The 20775-nt window shown below is 33.5% G+C and overlaps 1 protein-coding gene across 5 annotated transcripts in view; it reads right to left on the reverse strand.

Annotated features, from left to right (window-relative positions):
• Positions 1 to 20775, reverse strand: part of LOC132702990 (complexin) — a 444845-nt gene that overhangs the window by 241323 nt on the left and 182747 nt on the right. For all 5 annotated transcript variants that reach the window (XM_060671970.1, XM_060671968.1, XM_060671967.1 and 2 more), the window contains one exon: positions 15162 to 15229. In XM_060671970.1, the coding sequence (XP_060527953.1) occupies positions 15162 to 15216 (55 nt within the window). In that variant the 5' untranslated portion in view covers positions 15217 to 15229. The remainder of the gene's footprint in view (positions 1 to 15161; positions 15230 to 20775) is intronic.

The following is a 20775-nucleotide window of genomic DNA, read 5'->3' on the forward strand; positions in this document are numbered from 1 at the left end:
CACCAGATGGAGAAATTGCCTTCTCTGTCTACGATTTACAAGCAGTGTTGCCTGTTGCTATGGGACAATCATCGGCGTTTGTATATAAATCCAGACTGAATTGTCATATTTGGATATATAGCCCTCTATTAGACCAAAACTTAGATAAGAATTGATTGCATAGGTAAGTTCGTAAACGGACAATTTCTTTACAATGTTTATATCTCACAAATAATCGATTGCTAACCCGATCGGCTATTTTTATTTAAACTGGCGTTTCTTGTTTTAATTCATTGCATGGCTTTTGTGTGAGTGAGTGAGTGTTTTTATTTTTAAAGCAGTTTTATTCAAGTTCCAAGTTCAGATCATGTTGTTGCTTTACGAGTCTCGTGAAGAGGTTTACACCAATTACAGAGTTTGTTTGCTTCATATTGCTGCAAAACACGATTTACTATTATTGTGTGACAATCATCGTCATTTTTTATATAAATTGAATCATGGTCCAATTACTTTATTACTATACTATTACTATATTGATTAGTAAAAGCATTGTTTTGGCATGAAGCCTTTGAAATATTTTGATATTTTGAAAAAATATCGAAAAGCAGTACGAATTGAATCAGTTGCATCAGTTTTGCGTCTTCTGTAAAAATTTACTTATAGTTACTCTACTTCCTAGCAAACGTTTTTTGTATTTATGGTATTTATTTAATACTTTTGTTTTTGAATTGAATTTTGAAAACATATTTGCACTAATAACCCTGTAGCACCCACTCCAATCAATTATAATTTACCTCGGTCTCAGTTTTGTTTTGTTTATTTACATTGATATATTTAATAACAAAAAATTTATAAAGTGAGTGAAGAGAGAACACATAATCATCAAGGTTGCAAATACAACCAACCAATTATACTTTGACCGGAAATATAGTGCTTTGACAACTGACCCCGTGATTAACTTTGCCTAGGGTTTATTACTCCAAAACCGCAGCCACTTCTAGAACACCCTGCCGAGCAGACCCTTACCCGTAACTATTCCAGGGCCGTTCTAGGAATTTATCTGCCTACATTAACAAGCGGGATATAAGTATGATTTCCATTTTTTTCGCCGAGCAATTCTTGAAAAATGTACATAAAAAAATTGGTACAAAGTAACAATTTATCAAGTTCTATTTTATTACATTTCTACATAATATCAATATTAATATACAAAATATTAAATTTAATAATAATAAAATATCAGTCACTTAAAAAATCCTAGTTCAATGATCAACTCATTCACTAATCATTGTCGATAAATATTTTCTTCTTTTATTACTCGTTTTTCAGAGTTAGACCAGCTTTGTACTGGTATTTTAGCTACCTCTTGCCGAATTACGTTTATGGTACTATCAGTAAATGTTGGTCCAGCGTTGGTTCTTCTTAAATGCGCCTTCAACTTAGACCAGATCATATCAATCCGGTTAAATATACAATGATACAGGGGTAATCTCAAGATTTCATGTCGGTTTTGTTGTGCTATCGAATCGATTTTGTAGTCTTTATTAAAATGTTTTATTTTTAATAATGACGGAAGTTGTTTTTTCGTGTAGCTCTCTTCAAAATATAAATCATTTTCGTACAGAAGTTCTTTAATTTCTTGTTTATTGGAAGAAGTATTTGGAATTATTCTAATTTTGGCTTCTTCTACAAGACAATGTATTTGCAACGTTTATTTTCAAACCAGTCATCAAATATTTCCCCGGTCATGTTTTCATGCTAATGAACACTTTATTATGTGTTTTTCATATGAAGGCGGCACGTATAGTACACACTTGTTACTGTCAGCACACCGTCCTTTTTTTCTGTGTCGTGAGTGTTGAACCACGTTTTGTCTAAATACACTATTGGTCTATTTTGCTCTCGAAATATTTGAATTACATTCAAATTATCCCCCCTCCATTGGGAATTCTTTGATATTCCATTAGCACGTGATGTTTATTAATTGTTTGGAACTGAAAATCCATTTTCTTCAAAAAAGTACGCAACGACTCTTTGGGACAGCTAATATTTAAGTCTGTCGGTACTTTTTCATGCAGTTCTTCTATGGTTAAACTACTATTCACTTTATAAGCGTCGTAGATTATACCTCTAATTAGATCTGCGTGTTGCTCTCTAAAAACTCCCGAAGTACCAGCATCTTCTCTCACTTGACTAACAATTTTTCTCTCACTTGCAATAATTTTTCTTACAGTTGACTTCGGAACTTCGGTCATGTCACTTGTTTTTATTGCTGCTCCAACTTCTCCTTCCGAATTTCAAACAATTTGTTTAGCAGCCGAAAACAAATGGATCCGTTTTTTTATTGGCTGAGGTAGTTCGTCTTTTAAATTGCCATTAAGTTCGACTACCATCTCCACTTCGTCTTCAAATTCGACGTTATTTTCCATGTGTTCTACTAACAGGAGAATATCTGCTTCATTCCACGTTCTCTACAATTTAAAGTAAAAACAGGAACCTTAAGAAAAATATTTAATTGTACAGGCACACAAGACAAAAATGATTGTTTTCAAACTTGCCTGTAAAATAAATAGAGTACAAGTACTTACCCTTACCGTTTGAACTATCCAGTGAAAACAGCTTCGCATGGTCAAAGCTCGAGAATCAGGTACATAAATACGTACTTACTGGAAGGATCACAGTCAAATACTTCCGTAATATATACGAACATACTGCAATTTAGAATAACCCCTTAAGAACGATATATATCACCTGATGTTAAAATAAACGCTTAGTTATTCGAAAATACCCCGCAGCATTAACGATTAGTCAAATTTCAATAAAAATTTCAATTTTCTACAAATATTCGTTACGGTCCATCTCAGGCAAGACCTACTTAATGCAGACTAAACATCTGTTGGGAAGGGTTTTACCACGGTCCTGCGAAGGTTCGCGGTTAAGGTACTGTAAAATACTTAAAACGCCAAAGCAGTAAATGCACTTTATTTTTGGTCGTTTACTCAAGTAGCCATATTTTTCTTTCAACTGCTCAATGACTTAATTTCAAGCGGAAAAAATTTTCAAGCCGACATATTCGAGTTAAATCAGCGCACTTGCCGTTTGCTCGCTCCGAAACATTTTAAATCACTTTTTATTGTGTTGGTGCTCGTTATTCTCGCGGCTAATTCGAAATTTCGCCCCCTATAAATTCGTTAGAATTAAATAAGGGAGCACGAAGAAAAAGAAACATTAAATTAGCGCATTAAGTGGAGTGGGCGGGCATGGCAAATTCCGCGGAGAGAGTGTCCCGAAAATTAAATGAAACTCGCGGAAAACACAAACAAGGCACGGATCCCCGTTACTTGGATTTACCCCGCACACCCCATCTTTCGGGAGCGCGAGAGTTTATAGGGTACCGCCTTATATATTTTCCGAAGTAAACAAAAGCTCTCGAGTAACTTATGACTTCATTTTAAGGTTAGAGCAAACTTTCGAAGCCCGGCGTGCTTTTACGATTTACGCGTTCGACGCTGCAAACTCCCGGAAGTTTACTGTCTAACTGGATGTATTTTTCGCTTTGTTGACTGCGTGTTATCTTTATGCCCTTGCATTAATTATGCAAATAGCCGTGATGTGGCCACCGAACAATAACTAAGACAAGAAGCTACAGAAACCGTTTTCCCATTCAGCGGTTGGATAAAAGATTTAGAGATGACGGATGGTCTGCACATATTCTATCAGCTTTTCGACTTCGAGCATTGCATACGAAGGATCACCGAGCGAATCCATTCAGTTCGTGTAGAATGAATGTGGTCGATGTAGATTACAACTTATTATTTACATAATGTGATGTAAAGTCTTGCATATTTACTATGGTATTTTACCAGGATTTGGCATGCGTCTGATATCCTATAGAGAAAATTTAATTATTTTAATTAAATGAAAATTTAATTAATTAGTTTCTGTAATATCAATAGTAATAATAAATAAACAGGTACTACCCAGTGTGCATACAATCATATAATATCGTTTTCTTAACATTTAATGAAACATAAGAAATAAAATAGTTGTCTAACTTTTAGAAAACAAGAAGAATAACAACATTGGAACTGATATTTAAAATTTCCTAACTATCCTAACTATTCTCATTTTTCGGATACCGAACAATTTCTTTTCTCATGTTTACTGTTACAGCCATCACAATATTTTAAACAAAATCGCAATCGCACAACACAGCGCCAGGACTGTTACCCTCCTTGTGTTTAGTTATTGTCCAATTTTATTCAACGGACGAACGACACTCTCTATATTTCATTTCACATTTGCGCTTTCGTAAAGGCAAATATCGGAACTACCACAGTGGACTATCGAGAAACTGGCGAAGTGCAATTTGGCCAAGAGATTCGGCGATAATACCAAAATATACTATAGTACTATACTACTACATACAATAACCAGTAATAATTTACATTTTTGTAATTCTTCCTGCGTCGGTTTTTGATGACTCGAATTTGCTAACGTTTCGCCTGTTGGCTTCTTCAAAGCTTGACTGAAGCTGGCTCGCATTTTACTCTGTACGTGCTTATATATTGTTTCAGAGGAGCGGAGCTAACTCAGAGGCATAAACACCGTCTCGGTTGTCTGATTCTCATATGGTGACAGATAAGACCTGAGTCGCGGTTAAGATTATTTTTAGTTGGTGGAAGAATTTGTTTACATGAAAAATTTTAGTTTTATCTAATAAAATTTTATGCCCGGTTTTTGGGGATTGTGCTCGGCAACTGCTGATGAGTTTATTTGTCTTAGTCTTAATGCTCTTTCATGTTCTTTGAGCATAGTTGATATTTTACGTCCGGTCTCTCTAATGTATTGTTTGCAGCATATGCATGGAATGCTGTAAACTTCTGGCATCTTAAATATAATTTTGTCTTTGACGGATCGAAGATGTTGAGAGATTTTTGGACAAGTGCGTAATCTGGTTTTGACGTTATATTTCTTTAGAAATTTTGATATGTGGTCAGTGATGTTTTGACTGTAAGGAAGGACAACAGTGGCAAGTGTGGGATTCATGCTATTGGAAGGTTGCTTGAAATGTATCTTGTGATGGAACGCTTGCTTAATATCTTTAATATGGAAATTATTAGAAAGAAGACAAGAAGTAAGGTGTTTTAATTCTGGGTTCAGTGACTCCGGCTGAGATAATTTCAACAAGAGAGATGATAACCGATGATTTTGGGCAGGACGGTGATTGGACAATGCATTAAGGTATCGTATGCGTAGATTTTCTGTAAACGCAATGGTCGAATCTTACGTGTGATTTTCTACTGATAAGAATATCTAAGAATGGGAGGTTATTATTAGTTTCTAATTTAATAGTAAAACCTATGTTAGGGTGTATAGACTTTAAATTTCTAAGAAAATCTACTAAGGATTTTTGCCCATGAAGCCAAATAAGAAAAGTATCATCGACGTAGTGTTTCGATAATTTTGGTTTTAGATAGAAGGTGCCTAGAGCTTTGGCGATGACTGGTGATAGTGGAGAACCCAGAGCGTTTGTTCAAAAATTTAACCGTTATAAGAAAAATATGGAAGAAGGTTTGGTTGCAGATTCTCGGATTTTAATATATCTGAAATAATGATGAGAGTTTCAGGAATAGGAACTTTAGTAACGAACGTCGATACTTGTGTATCAAATGTAATTCTTTTAAATTGTTCAATGAAGTGAAAGGAATTAAGTACGAAACAATCGGTTTGCCCTATAAAGGGTTTTTATAAAAAAGCTAGATATTTTGCTAGAGAATATGTAATCCTGGTTTGTGAATCTTTGGGAGTCCGTAGAGAAGAGGAATTTTGGAGTCACGAGGGGTGGCAGATTTGTTCACAAGATAAACCTAATGACAGATTTAAGGATGCGTTCCATAGATGACGTAGGATCTTTAAGTTGACGATATGATCCGTCTGTAGGAATATCTTGAATCTTTTCCTGATATTCATTTGTGTTCATGACCACCGCAGTATTTCCTTTATCTGCTTTTAGGATTACAATGTCGGGATTAGATTTTAGAAATTTTAGGGCAATGCGTCCAGGCTCTGTTGGAAGTTTCTTTGAAAAATTAATCAGTAATAAATTTTTATATAATAGGACAAAATTAATTCTATTTTTTTCCTATGGCTACATATTTCTGAATAAAATTACGATATTATGAATTTATTGAGTTACTAGGACACATAATTGAATCAAAAGTAACACAAAAATTGCGCCCTCACGTATGCCTTTTTGCCGTACTTATCTGCATCTTAGATGCAATACAATGATAGAGGCTTCATATATATCCAGAAAATAAGGCGACCAAATTGATTAACCGATTAAATCTAGAATTGCTATTGACTACCAAACTAAGTGCTTAATCTACTTTTATAACGCAGAATAAATACTTTCTATCTACTTCTGTAAAATTATAGTGACAGTTTAAAAAATATACAGTGACTCACAGCTTAAATGATGCAGTCACTATAACAAAAACTAACTGGTCTGAATATCTCTTTATTTATTTGGAAAAAAAAAAACAACTTATTGAAATTAAGTAAAAAGCCTTCTAAAAAAGTGTGAATTACTTTTTGTCTTAAATGTGCTTTACTTAGTTAACATTAAAGAATTAATTACATTCAATTTAAATTAAATTAATTAAAATATAACCAAATCAATAGAGAAAAAGAACTGCATAATTTGAAATACTCCTGCTTATATTTAGTTGGCCCTTCCTCATTATCGATAACGGCTTGCAGTCTTCTGGCTATTGACTGAACTAATTTTCTAGTATACTCTGGGAAAATTGTGTTCCATACTTCAGTAATTTTTACTTTTAATTCATTCTTGTTAGATATTGGGGCACTATTTATTTTGTTTTTTAATGTCAACCACAAATTTTCAATTATGTTTAAGTCTGGTGACTGGACTGGTGTCTTAATAAAATTTGGGCAGTTATAATGCAACCAACTGCGGACCCGAAATGACGTGTGCTTTAGATCATTGTCATGATAGAACCGATAATTGTTACCCATATTTAATGTTTGGGCACTAGCAACCTGATGTTGTCTTATATTTCCTTCAAAGAAATGAATATTACCTACTCCTGCAGATGACATACAGCCCCGTAACATCACTCCACCTCCACCGTCCTTTTCCGTAGCTTTTAAATTTTTCAATTTTAATTCTTCCTTAGGCTTTTTCCATACTGATATTTTTCCATCGGATCCAAATAAGTTTATTTTGGTCCCATCGGCAAATATTACTGAATTGCAGAAGTTCAAATCTTTATCGATATACTCTCTAGCGAATGCCAATCTCACGCGTCTATTTCTTCGGCTAATGAAAGGCTTATTTCTGGCAGTTTCTTTCCTTATGTTCATTGAAGATCGTGTTTGGAGCTAACCTTGACTTAATATCCACCCTATTTTTGTTACAGTAACGCTCAATGATAAGCTGAATAGTTGACGGATATTTATTTACCATTTTGGCTATGTCTCTTTGGCAGTATCCATTTCTGTGATGAGTAAAAATTAAATTTCTCTCTGAAATTGTAGTCCGACGATCCATTTAAAAAAAAATCGTTTTACTGAACGAAAACGTGTTTTGAAATGTCAAACTAAACAAAAAACAATTGCAGTAATAAATAAAAACCGTCTTGGTAAATTTCTGAAAAAAAAAAACTGATAAGTTTTGACCCCGGTTATAATGTTTGCGTCATTTAAGCTGTGATGTTAATTTTGCATATAATTTAACTAATTCTTTATTGTTAACTAAGTGATGAATATTTAAGACACTTTTTTAGAAGGTTTTTTACTAACTTAATTTCAATAGGTTGCTTTTTGCCAAATAAATAAAGAGACATTCAGACCAGTTAGTTTTTGTTGTTTGTATACTTTTTAACTTCAATTTTAGACAGAAACTGTCCATTTTTCTTAAAGTCTAAAATGTGATTATCTTACTACGATTCTACTAACCACAATGGTAAAACGTAAAATGTATTTTTCTCCCTCATTTTAATGAACCCCATTCAGTGTCGATCTTTCCTTCACCCGGTTTAGAAAATATTTTCCGGTACATACATCAAATCTAAATGGGGAAGGGACGTTTTATGAAAATGTAGGTAAATTTCATATTCCGAGATTTACGATGTAATAAAATCCTTTTTAGATATTGGGGTCCTAGAAGGGTTTCAATTTACTCGCCCCGATAACAAGAATATGATAAAATAATGCCATTTTGGAATATTACGGACCTTTGACCATTTCAAGAACCTCTATATTAAAATAAGATTTCGATAGCTCAAAGCCACGAGAAATTGATAAAACTATTACCAACTCAATTACCCTCGTCGTCGCATCGTAATGACAAATATTTTCTCAAACTATATTTAAATCCGTCCTAAGTTTTGGTCCTAATAATTCACTGAAGAATTTACCAAAACAGCGATTGTTAGTAAAATTTGGCGTCATATTGAATACGTTAAGCGTAAACTCTTGAACCGATATATAAAATTAATAAACAATGTTATCCTGATTTTTCCGAGTGGTAGTTAGAAGCTTTCACTTAAGTTTGAATTTAGAAGTCATATAGGACGCAACAAAAAATATAAGCTTGAAGCTACAGGTATCTATCCATACAAAAAAAATTACCTCGACAACTCGACACATGTCACACATGTCAAGGTAAACTTTTAAGCTCCTAAACAAATCAGATGGAACGAAAAAGCTTGATACTTCCTTACATTACTTAAAGGATTAATATACTGTCACAAAAACTTCTTCAAAATCGAAAATACGGCTTTATTTCAAGTGTGGGCATTAAAGCAGATACAAATGTTTACATATTTTGCAAACATCTTCGTTAGCGGTAAGGATTCAGAACCGATGCGGGACTATTCGCATGCACAGTTCGAATAAAGCGCTTCCGATCCCGTGATCGCGGATAAATTTAGTTCGGAAACAATACGGAATCGGTTCCACCAGTCTAAAACATATTCCTTATATTTTTTTTATTAAATAAGTTAAATAATTTGTTTTAAAGCAGTAAAATATAAAAATTAACTGATTAGTATTATTAATTAAATAAGTAAATTACATAACTGAAGAAAATAAATTAAAATAAGGTCTTTTACAACAACTGATGGGTTATTATCTTCTTCGCGGTTTGATTTCAGAACCGATTCGGTATTGTTCTTATGCTCAGTTCGCGGATTACTATTGAGATTGTTTTCATTTTTGTTTGGTATTTTTGTATGTTTACTTGGACCATAGTGGTTATTTTCAAACTAAATCTATGTGCGACCTCGTTAGTAGGTTAGATTCTTCTTCATCTTCTTCTTCAAGTGCCGTGTCCTCTCAGAACATGGCGATTATTCGCATGGTCTTCACTTTGTCCGCGACAGATTTAAACAATGCTTACGACTGACGAAGATTTTTGAGTCAAGATGCTCTTCGGCGACCAGGACCACGTTTTCTCTCTATTTTTCCTTGCATTATATGGAGCAATTCGAATTTTTTCCTTCTCATTACGTGGCCAAAATACTCCAGCTTTCTTCTTTTAATGGTATTAAGTACCTCTCTTTCTTTGTTCATATGTTGCAAAACCGCTTGATTCGTCACTCTGTTACCCTGTCTGGTAACCCTACCTTTCGAAAGCATGAATCCCCTTACACATTATTTCAGTCAGGGTCCATGCTTCCGTACCGTAGAATAATATGCTAAAGACATAACAACTCTTGATTAACACATTTTGCATGTTCTTAAAAGATGTTCTTGCTTGCTTAGGTTAGGTTTAAGTTAATGTCTGCCTTCCGCTGGGACCAATATATTCTATTGCGGTTAGTAAGCAGTTAAGAGTAAACAAATACTAAAAGGTGAAAAAATGTATTACTTTAATTTTTTATTACATTAGTTTATTAATTCTTTTTAATGCAACAAAATATAAAAAGGAACTGATTAGGTAACCTATTAATTATTTACACTTCATAGACAAATCAATAATAAACATAAGGAAACGATTGAAATTTAAATATGGCGTGTTAGGATGGATTAATCGGTAGTTGAGTCGATTCTGGATTCTTGACATGATAATTAATCGGACATGCACAATAGTCCGGCATTACTTCAAGGTTCCGAATTAGTTCGAAATCCTTACCGCCTACAAAGCTAATAAAACTCCCGGTTCGGTCTGATTAATATGGAAACGTTGAGCAGTGGGTTGGCCTATCGGTCAGTCAAACACCGGTTTCCATACATATTTCCACACTTACGAAAAATTTTTGATTTACTGAACAATTCACTCCCTTTTTTAAAATTCTATTCTATCGGCCTGTAACATTTTAATTCATTTCAAATAGACGGTTTTATGAAACATGATAACAGTACTAGGTTGTTCGGTTTTTGATATCAAGATATACAACGAATGAAAATTATTTAATTTCATTTAAACCTGCTCCATCGCGAAGAGTAGGGAGACGAATGGTTTATCTTACATAATTTCTAGTGAAACTTCCAATGACGATTCGATTCATAATTAAAAAAGTTTTTGTATTATTTCAGAAGGTTATAAAAGGTATAGCTAGATCATATTTTCTAAACCATATACCACTATCACTCTGGCAATGAAGCAAACAAGTGTAATGTAGTCAAAAACGTAGATCTGAAATTTTATGTATTTACATAGAATCGAACATACACGATTTGTTTGGCATTTTAAAGTCGACATATGAAACTTTACATTTAGAAGAATTTTATTTGAAATCATGCTTACTTAAACATAGGAGACAGGAGACATCAGTTTTGCTCATGCTTTATAGCAAATGGTTTATTGTTACAATAATCTCTCCGAAAGGATTTAAAGTGGACAAAAATGGTCGGTCTTTCGGTTGTGAAAATGGTATTAGGCTCCTGAGGCTTAAAAACACAATACATCAACATCAAACAACAATTAGTTTATTATTAAAGGTCATCCACAGGCTCGATATTGCTTTGCTTAAAAATTTAAACCAATTGGAGATCATTCATAATTGCTTGATTAAGTTTACTTCTCTTTTCTTCTGTTTCAGCGTTATTAGACTGTAGAGACCTACGTAGCAAGCAACAAAATTGTTAATAATTATTTACAATCGCGTACAATTCGACATAATGTTGGCGAAAATCTTTTAGTATCACTTACGTAAATGCAGCAGTCACTTGTACAATTTTTACGAGATGTAATATCGTATATGCACAGGAAATTCCCATTTACGTATGACAACAAAGTATCTCGTGTTACCCACGAGGCCATTAAAGTTCGCGTTTTATTACTGCCGTAAGTCAAAAGTTTGTCACGTTATGCGGAACCGATTAGCTTTGCAAAGTTTCTAAAACAGGACTGCAAAGTTTGGAACATATCTACAAGTTCTCTTAAATGCGCTAACAATATGTAGCTTATTACGGGATGATAACTTTTCTCAGAATAGGTCCCAAATATCAAAAAATCATCCCTTTATGCTTTTAAAATAATATATCACATTAAATACAGAGCGTTTGTTTTTTTGTGGACAAGTAACCACTTTCTTATTTTAAATAGAATCTAGTGACAAAAACCAGAAATAACAGGGTAAATCCAAACATTTTCCATGCAAATTTGTTAAAATATGCAAGACCTTCTCAAATATATATAACAATATTGCTTTGCCTTAATACAAAATGAAAAAATCGCAATTTTCATATTTCGCATTCAAAATTTTTAAGGCTAGTAGTACGTAAGAAAAACTGACTACGTGACTCGATTTTGTGCTGGGATATTGAATAATTTGTTTCAAAAAAAAAAAGAATGTTGCTAATATTACGAGTAGTTGGAGCATCTTTAGTTTTACAAAAACGTAGCGAAAACTGTAAGGATCTATCGTTAAGGTTCTCTATTTACTAATTACCGAGACGTTCTGTAATTGCAACCAAAATGGCATACAATGTACTTCGGACATCCAGGTACTAAAATCCTTTTTTATTAATGAAACAAATTACCAAGAGACTTTATCCATACTAAGGAGTTGAAATAATATAACCCCAAATTACGGTAACTGTATAAGACAATTGTTAATAAATACAGTCGGAGCGATGTGAAACAATGCTTAGAGAATATAAGAAACTCGGTCATATTGATGGTTGCGGTTGCTTTCAAAAAATGGGGATGAGCCATTCAAAGACAGTGTGACACATTATTTTACTGAGAACCTTATGACTGACACCTATGCAGCACGTATAAAAAATCTTACTACTTTGTACTTAGACTTCCGCACTGCCACCTACTAATGCTACTAGAAGCGTCTGCGCCAGGTTACTGAGCAGTATTTTATTTTAATGCGCATACAATTTAGGGGAACCATATTTCCACACAGAAATATGGTGCTGCTCGCAAATAATCTTGCGAAATTAAATTAAACTATTGTAGCAGGATTTACTGCCAGTGGAACTGCAGAGGTATTTGTCATAAAAAAATATTTTCCATCAGTATTGTATAGTGTACTGAAAAATAAAACTAAAAAGTACGTCCAATCAAGACGAAGCAATGAATGTAAATCAGTATTCGTTATGGGTTTGCATACGCGCCTCTCGATTTTCTCCGCATCGTTGCTCGTAAATACGAGGTGCTTATACCGAGCAAGCTGAAATAAATGTGTCAATAACACTAAACCAATTAAAGCACCCGAAATTCACGAGAGTATTGGCAGAACAGTTTTCCCCTATTGTACACAAATTTATTAGATGAGCAAACCCAAAAGAGTCAACAAACGCCCTGAATTACTATCGTCAAAATTGAAATGTAAATTGAAATTGAAAAATAGGAATTACCGTTGTGCCGAAACTGTAGTCAAATAAAATATCAAAACCGCTCTAAATAACCCGCTTGACTAGAGTGGCACATTTCATGGCGACCGCATTTTCACAGTATGGTGTGGTCGTCTTATGAAAGGACAAGCTCTATATTAATTACACCAATTTGATTTTGGTAATAGCCTCCAAGTATTAATAGACTTCAATATTGCATATTTTGGTGCATAGAAATTTTGATTGCGACTGTCTGAACTCTGAAATAAGAGCAGCTAAAACGAACATATTTGAACAGTATTGCTTAAATTTAATGTGTAGCGTGTTTAAAAAGATATCTTGTACATGTGAAATAAATGGTTTAGTTCTTAATTATATTTGAAGTAATTAGAAAGTAATGCTAAAATTTGCAAAACAATACTGGCGTTCAATTACGAAGGATTCTCTCAAATATTATTAGTGAACTCTAATAAATTGTCATGCACAAAAATCGATCAGTCAAATGACGTATCTGCATAATTATGCGCATTTGAGTGTTACAAAATAAAACCTACTAGAGAATACTGCCAATCAATTTGACACTCATTAGCAGCTCCAGGTGGGGACGCATTCTGCTGCCGAATACCTCGGCATACGAATTTGCCATTTGACTGACTGTAATTGCGTCGCAGCATTACATACCGCGTGCCTGAGTACGTATCGGAGCCGAAACGTTTAATAAGTTTATTGTGGCAAATCGCACGCATTTCCTCGGATCACGTCGCGCTAATACGGTTGCAATTAAATTGGGGAAGGTATGCATTAGTTTAACTTTAGTTTCTCTTTGAGTACAGCCTTACAGTCTGACCTGCGGGTTATAAAAACAAAAGTCCGAAACGTATTTTTTCAATTCACCAATCATCATATGGGTTTAGAAGCGATCGGATGTTTTCGGTAGATTTTAGCCATGGTATTTTCAGGTTTCTCAGTTCTACTGCTCACGTCACTCAAAATATACTCACAAACTAATCATCATAGAAAGAGCAAAGTAAAATTCCTTAGGTCAGTTGTTCATTAAGCTCTCGCTGCGCTCGTCAATAAATTAGCTTCCTTTATAACTCATTTTGACAATTTATCATCAACCTTCCGCTTCTAATTTAATATGTCCCTAACTGTGTCTTATTTCAATGGCAAAAAAATATGTTTTATATAACCTCCATGTTTTATTTAACTTTAATGTAACCTTATATTAATATCCTTTATTTTACATTCCGAACCTCGATAAAGTGTAAGTTAAAATATTATAAATATCAAATCTGATTGTTTGTCTTTATCGTTAGACTTCCACATGTAAAATTTTATAATGTCCTTTTATATCAAACTGAATGAATTTTCGTATTTTTTGTACTCTCATTGTTAGATTTGTCTATAATATAATAGTTATTAGTTACTGTTCTGTATTATTGTGTCAAGGTTTTGTTATTTTGGACGTAGCATTTGTTGTATAACCTATCTGAATGGTTAATAAAGTTCTATTCTAGTATATTCTATTCTATTATTTCAACTTGCAGATCCAAGACCAAACAAGAAGTTAGCTTATAATGTGCCAAAAATATTATTTTAGCAGAAAGAGATACAGCAAATTGTTCAATTTAAAAAAAAATCAATGACATTACTAACATTCTGGAATAAATTTTGTAAAAATTTTGCAAATAATGCCTATTTTACTTTGATATTGATTATAGCATTGTTATGAGTGGGGATTTCGACTGGCAATTAGTTCTAGATTTTCTTTTGACGCTTTAGGACCTGTAGTCTTTATTTGGGACACTTAAGTATACGAAACTGAATGTTGTTAACGTTTCGTAGCGTCCTAAGTTGTTGACATAAGTTCTAATTGTTGGCATTATTGTTTTGAACGAATAAGAATAACAATTTAATTAACAAACGTGTAAATAATAAAAAGATTTTTTCACGGAAAACTTTAGTAATATGAAATTTCGGTGAGCACGAAAATTTTATTTTATTGATGTATCTCATATTTTTATTAATAAGTTTTTAATTATTAGTATATTTCAACGATTCTATTTTTATTATTACTATTACCCATTGGAAGAAAATTAAGTACTAACCAAGACCAACCCAAGCATTTTCGAATGTTTCTGGCTACTCATACAAAATATTTCTATTTACTATTTCGAGCTCATTCTTTTCTAAATTTCCAAGTTCCTTCATCCTTTACGCTGTCATATTAGTCTGTGCCGGGTTAAAACGGACCTATTATATTAAATTAAACAACCTCAGCAACCCCATGAAAAACGCATAAAATCCCATCTTACTACTTCCCACGTAATCGAATTGCAAATGGGACGTTGAACGCTTACCTTTAACTGCGTTAAGTTTGTTTCCCACCATTTGCTTCGCTACGAATGCCGCCATCGTACCGGCTTATCTGAAACAACAAAACAAATAAACAATCTTCGTTAAAACAAATGAACGTGTCCGCTGGTTGTACAGCGACCGACTTTTTCACTGTCGCAATCCCGAAGTTCAAATTCAATGTGGCGGAAAAGTCTATTGGGTTAATAAAGGGTTTCTTGGAGTCGGAGGAAGTGTAGGTATTTTTCATTTTAAATTATCGGAAATAAAAGCGGCAATGGTGTTACGGGACTTCATTGCGCAAGATTAAATTCAAATGCTGCGAACGTGCTTCGCAGGTTCTTTACCTGTATGTAAAACATCCGTAAAAATTTAATTTTTAAAGATAATTTCTTTCTTTTTTTATATTTTAAATATCATTTTGAATATTCTCTTGAATTTTCGAGATATGAATGCAGTTTTTGAAATTTGAATATCCGAAATTACTCCATAGTAAGCGACACCTTATAGCAATAGATTTTTTGTCATTTAGGAGAAAGCTATTGGCTCTTAGAATGATGGCAGCGGTGACGTCCAGGATTAACTAAATCGTCTTAACAAGAATATTCTGCTGGATAAATTTCTGCAGTGCTCATTAATCTGAGGTATCCAGCTGAGAGTACGACCAATAACAAATCCTAGCATGGTGATATTTTTGAGTTTTTTTGTTGTTTAAACCCAGATACTTAGAAGGAAACTATTTCTGTACAGCACTCGCGGTCACAGTTTTGTTTAGTAGCATTTGTAAGTGTTGGTGAGGTTACGATGACCGTGTCATCTGCGAATTTATCGTGATGATAATATGCTTTATTTGATTTTACACTACAAAATGTTCAGCATAGACTCATAGTATAATTATTATTAATTGAATGACAAAAATAAAATAAAAAATATAACAGATTAAATACGAGTTGAATGAAGTATATCTAAGGGACAATCACACAACCCTTGCCTATACAGCAACAAACTTGTCCACTGTGTATGGGGAGATCTCTAGGATAACAAATATTCATTAATTTTGCTTTAGATATTTGTAATAAGAGAATAAATTTCCTCCGCAGAAAAATTGCTATAGGGACTGTTAAAAAATAATTATTAAATTAGACGTTCCATGATGTATAAGAATTTTTAAATATGGCAGTTATATTTTAGGATAAAGCTAATGTAGGTTATTTTAACAATTTACTTTCAGGAAATTTAAAATCGAATGTTGACCACGAACTTTATCATTTTATGTACTTGACCTTATTTCCGGTTGATAAATATTTGCCTCAATTACTTACTTACCTTGAACATTCCGTGTTGTGAAGTCGACATTAAAGAGTTATCCATCATTAAATACAGATATGTGAAGCAGCGTGCATATACATGAGGAACATTAAAAATTAAAAATACGTTGACATTTGGTCGTACATTAAATAAACGTTAGTTGCTAAGGGTATCGTAATCCTAATAATAAAAAATTGATGGCACGTAACGGCAACCGTTTAATATTATATTTATCGAATAAAAAGACCAATATTGTATTATCGTTCAATACTCTTATTCACTTGCGAGCGTGTTCAACAATCTCCATTTGCGTATCAAATGGACATTTCATATTATAATAATATCCCATTAACGTCAATGCTACAATTTATTATTAGCCACTTTAGTGTAATAATGGATTCGTTTAATCAATCCGTTACCTCATAACGTTAACGATAATTTAAATAACTATTAATTGAAAAATTACTAACGGCTCGATACTTCGTATATTTCGTTAAATAATGGCAAATTATTTCTATTTGTGTGCTTTGCAAAATTGTTCGGTTAATTTTTGCGTTAGACTTGCTTTTCTGGCTGTCAGTCAGGTAGATTTGCCAAATAGTTTTGTCATTTTGGATGAGTTTCAAATTAAATTATCAGAAAACAGTTGCAGTTAAGTGAAATGGGAGTAATTATTTCCAACAATGGCATTGCTGACATGAAACAGCAACCAAACTGCAAACGATGGGATTTTTTATGGAAATTTTTCCATTGTAATAATTTTACCTAAATACAATAAGCACATGCTTCAGACTGCGACAATGAATTTGAGAAAATGTCTTCACAGTATAAATAATTACTGGAGTGTTATGTTTTCCATCAGTAAACTAATGGCAATTTAAAACGAAGAATCAAAAATTGCGGCTTCTGTTCAGACATCCCTGCTAGTCATGCGGCCTTTTGATTCCAAACAAGTCAAATAATAACTTTTAAAAATACAACAAAAGTCAAACTTTTAATTGTTTTCTCTCTCTCTTCTTGTCTCCCCTTTAAACTTTCTTTTTCTTCTGTTATACACTTCTTTCATTAATCTCATCTCTCTCGTCATTTCTTTCAGTAATCCTATAACTGACTGGCTAAATGAGCGGCAATTCAGCTTTAGATATGAAAAATTGACATTAGAAGCGGTGAGCGGAGGACGCTGTCAAAGAACTAGGGAAATGAGATTCAATAGCGGCTAGTTTTTGCAATCTTTCCTTCCTTCCTTCTGTGTCCTGCCCACTAATAATTATCTATTTGGTATTTCAACTTTTCATAACAAAATGTGTTGCAGAGTAAGATACGACAAAAGCTCAAATTAATCTATATCCTCAACTTCTAAAATTTTGAGCTATAAAGTGCTAAAGTTTTATGAAACAAATCCTTTTTTTATTGAAATTTAGCACACATCCTCAAAGAATGAATCGCAATTTTTTAATACAGAATAATTTTGTGGCCTGCTGGACGGTTTTTGATAATAACATGAAAACGAAGCGTTAAACGCCCAGCTCCCTATATGCTATGACTGTTAGAATCTTCATAGGCTAGGAACGTTGGTTCATTCAAAATGAAGGTAGAAATAATAAATAAATAAATAGCTGTTTTTAGTACAAAGATCTCTTCTCACGCGTTGGCCGTACTAGCTAAATTTTTATTATTGGAATTAAGCAATGCGACCCAGTTTCGCGAAGGTACATCGTATTTTACTCAATGATTATCCCAGACAGAATAAAGCTCAATCCCTAAATGTGTTAAACTTTCGGATGGGGTCTTTGTCGCCAAACCGAGGATCACTTTGTTCTCGTCCCGTTTGCACAACCAAAAAGTAGGTGTAGTCGATTTCTTCACTGCTCGAGATAAAAGTTGCAGCTTCTCGACGTGTGTATATGTAGCAAGACATGTTTTATGCTGTCGGGGTTTTTAGACAAAGGGTTCCAAAGTTTATTCATCACTTTCGAGCAAGCATGCAAAGTGAACTTTGCTTTCTGTATCTTTACTAGTCACGTCCTTAAATACTGTCATGGTATATATTGATTATAATTATGTTTATTTATGTACTAATTTTATTCGAAATGTTCGCACAGCTTTAAATTAAGTTCCTAAGTTATTAGTAATTAAATAACGATGACGTTCTTCAAACCTTTTAGATAAATTTTTCTCTCTCCCTGTTCAATCATGGGAATACCTGAATGAAGGGAAAAAGCAGACAATGCCAATACCGCGTAAACTACCGTGCAACCTACAATGATTTCCATCTACAGTAGCAAACATTTGAAAACTTGGTATTACACTAATTCTGGTGAGGGTTGATGCCTGATTTCCATTCGTCCAAAAAAAAATTAATCAAAACTCCTACAGCGTTTTGTCAAAATAGGAATTTCATGCCGTATCAAATCAGTGAAATTTTGACCAAATATTGCCATATAAATAATTTACCCATTTTATAAAAAAAAATAAGATTCCTGTTGATTCAAACAGCTAATCGCCATATATTTTTAGGGGCTCTTGGTCGTTGGTGGGGGAGAGATGTTCAATTGTAAAGCAGAAAAAGCCAGAAGAATTTTAAACATGTAATTTGAAAAAGGGGTTTAATTCATCAAGCCATAAGAGTTATTACCAATCATATTTATAATTTGTCTACTCATAAATTTAATGGTAAATTTAGCTCCAAGTGATGAATGCCAAAAAGTAGATCAGAATTACCCGTAGAATTACAAAGTTAATTGTGTGAATTACGTATTTATTAATGAAACGTTTTATTATTTTACCGATTTTTCTCTAAACCCTTTAATCATTAATTAACCACAAATTAATTTTTGCTCTCCTTCTATACCAGCGGTCGCCAACCTGTGCATCGCGAGCTGCCGGGAGCTCGCGGAAGCAATTCTTTTAGCTCTCACAACGATTTTAATTTTAAAAATACAAACTGCAAAAATCAAAGAAGCTTCAAAATTCCACAAAAAAATATAATTGTCACGTGGTTTCCGTATGGGTAGCTCACTGTTTATTCCAAAATTAACAAAGTGGCTCAACACATTGGAGAGGTTGGCGACCACTGTTCTATACTATTAAATTTATTTGTTCCAATTTATGCAGCTAATCGCCATATATTTTTAGGGGCTCTTGGTCGTTGGTGGGGGAGAGATGTTCAATTGTAAAGCAGAAAAAGCCAGAAGAATTTTAAACATGTAATTTGAAAAAGGGGTTTAATTCATCAAGCCATAAGAGTTATTACCAATCATATTTATAATTTGTCTACTCATAAATTTAATGGTAAATTTAGCTCCAAGTGATGAATGCCAAAAAGTAGATCAGAATTACCCGTAGAATTACAAAGTTAATTGTGTGAATTACGTATTTATTAATGAAACGTTTTATTATTTTACCGATTTTTCTCTAAACCCTTTAATCATTAATTAACCACAAATTAATTTTTGCTCTCCTTCTATACAAGCGGTCGCCAACCTGTGCATCGCGAGCTGCCGGGAGCTCGCGGAAGCAATTCTTTTAGCTCTCACAACGATTTTAATTTTAAAAATACAAACTGCAAAAATCAAAGAAGCTTCAAAATTCCACAAAAAAATATAATTGTCACGTGGTTTCCGTATGGGTAGCTCACTGTTTATTCCAAAATTAACAAAGTGGCTCAACACATTGGAGAGGTTGGCGACCACTGTTCTATACTATTAAATTTATTTGTTCCAATTTATGCATTTTTTTTCACAGTATCAGTTTCTTCACATTATAATTAATAGAATTAGGGTATATTACTAAATTGGGAAGTAGTTGGAAAATTATTAATATTCACCGAAAAAACATTATAAATATAACCAAGCATATAGTGGATGTTGCAATTTGTATAACATGCAGTATATATTTAAGATCGACTTAAATACTTCTTGCCACAATCTAAAGAGAGCGGGAACTTCTTAAATAATTTATTTGCATTTAACGGCCAAACTTTTGTCCGCTTCTCGGATAACCGTAGGAGTTTCAGAACAAAGAGAATTTTGTATAAGTTAGTGGGGAGGAGAATGACAAACCACCAAAAGAGAGGCGGCTCATCCCTGTTGTATGACAATATCACCTTCAAGAGAATTTGATTAAACTTATGGTTTATGGCCTCTATAATGGCAAACTGAATTTGAACAAACCTCATTCATTTAAATCTTATTTCTCAGTCTTGTACCGCTGGATTAGCGATATTTGCTTTGACCTTTTCTAAACACATTAAACCATCAATGACAAGCTAGCGGAAGTCTTACCCATCTGTGCTTTGGCATCTCGCAATAA

The sequence above is a fragment of the Cylas formicarius genome, unplaced genomic scaffold (assembly GCF_029955315.1).
Source record: "Cylas formicarius isolate icCylForm1 unplaced genomic scaffold, icCylForm1.1 PGA_scaffold_6__28_contigs__length_40554024, whole genome shotgun sequence".
Classification (NCBI taxonomy): Eukaryota; Metazoa; Arthropoda; class Insecta; order Coleoptera; family Brentidae; genus Cylas; species Cylas formicarius.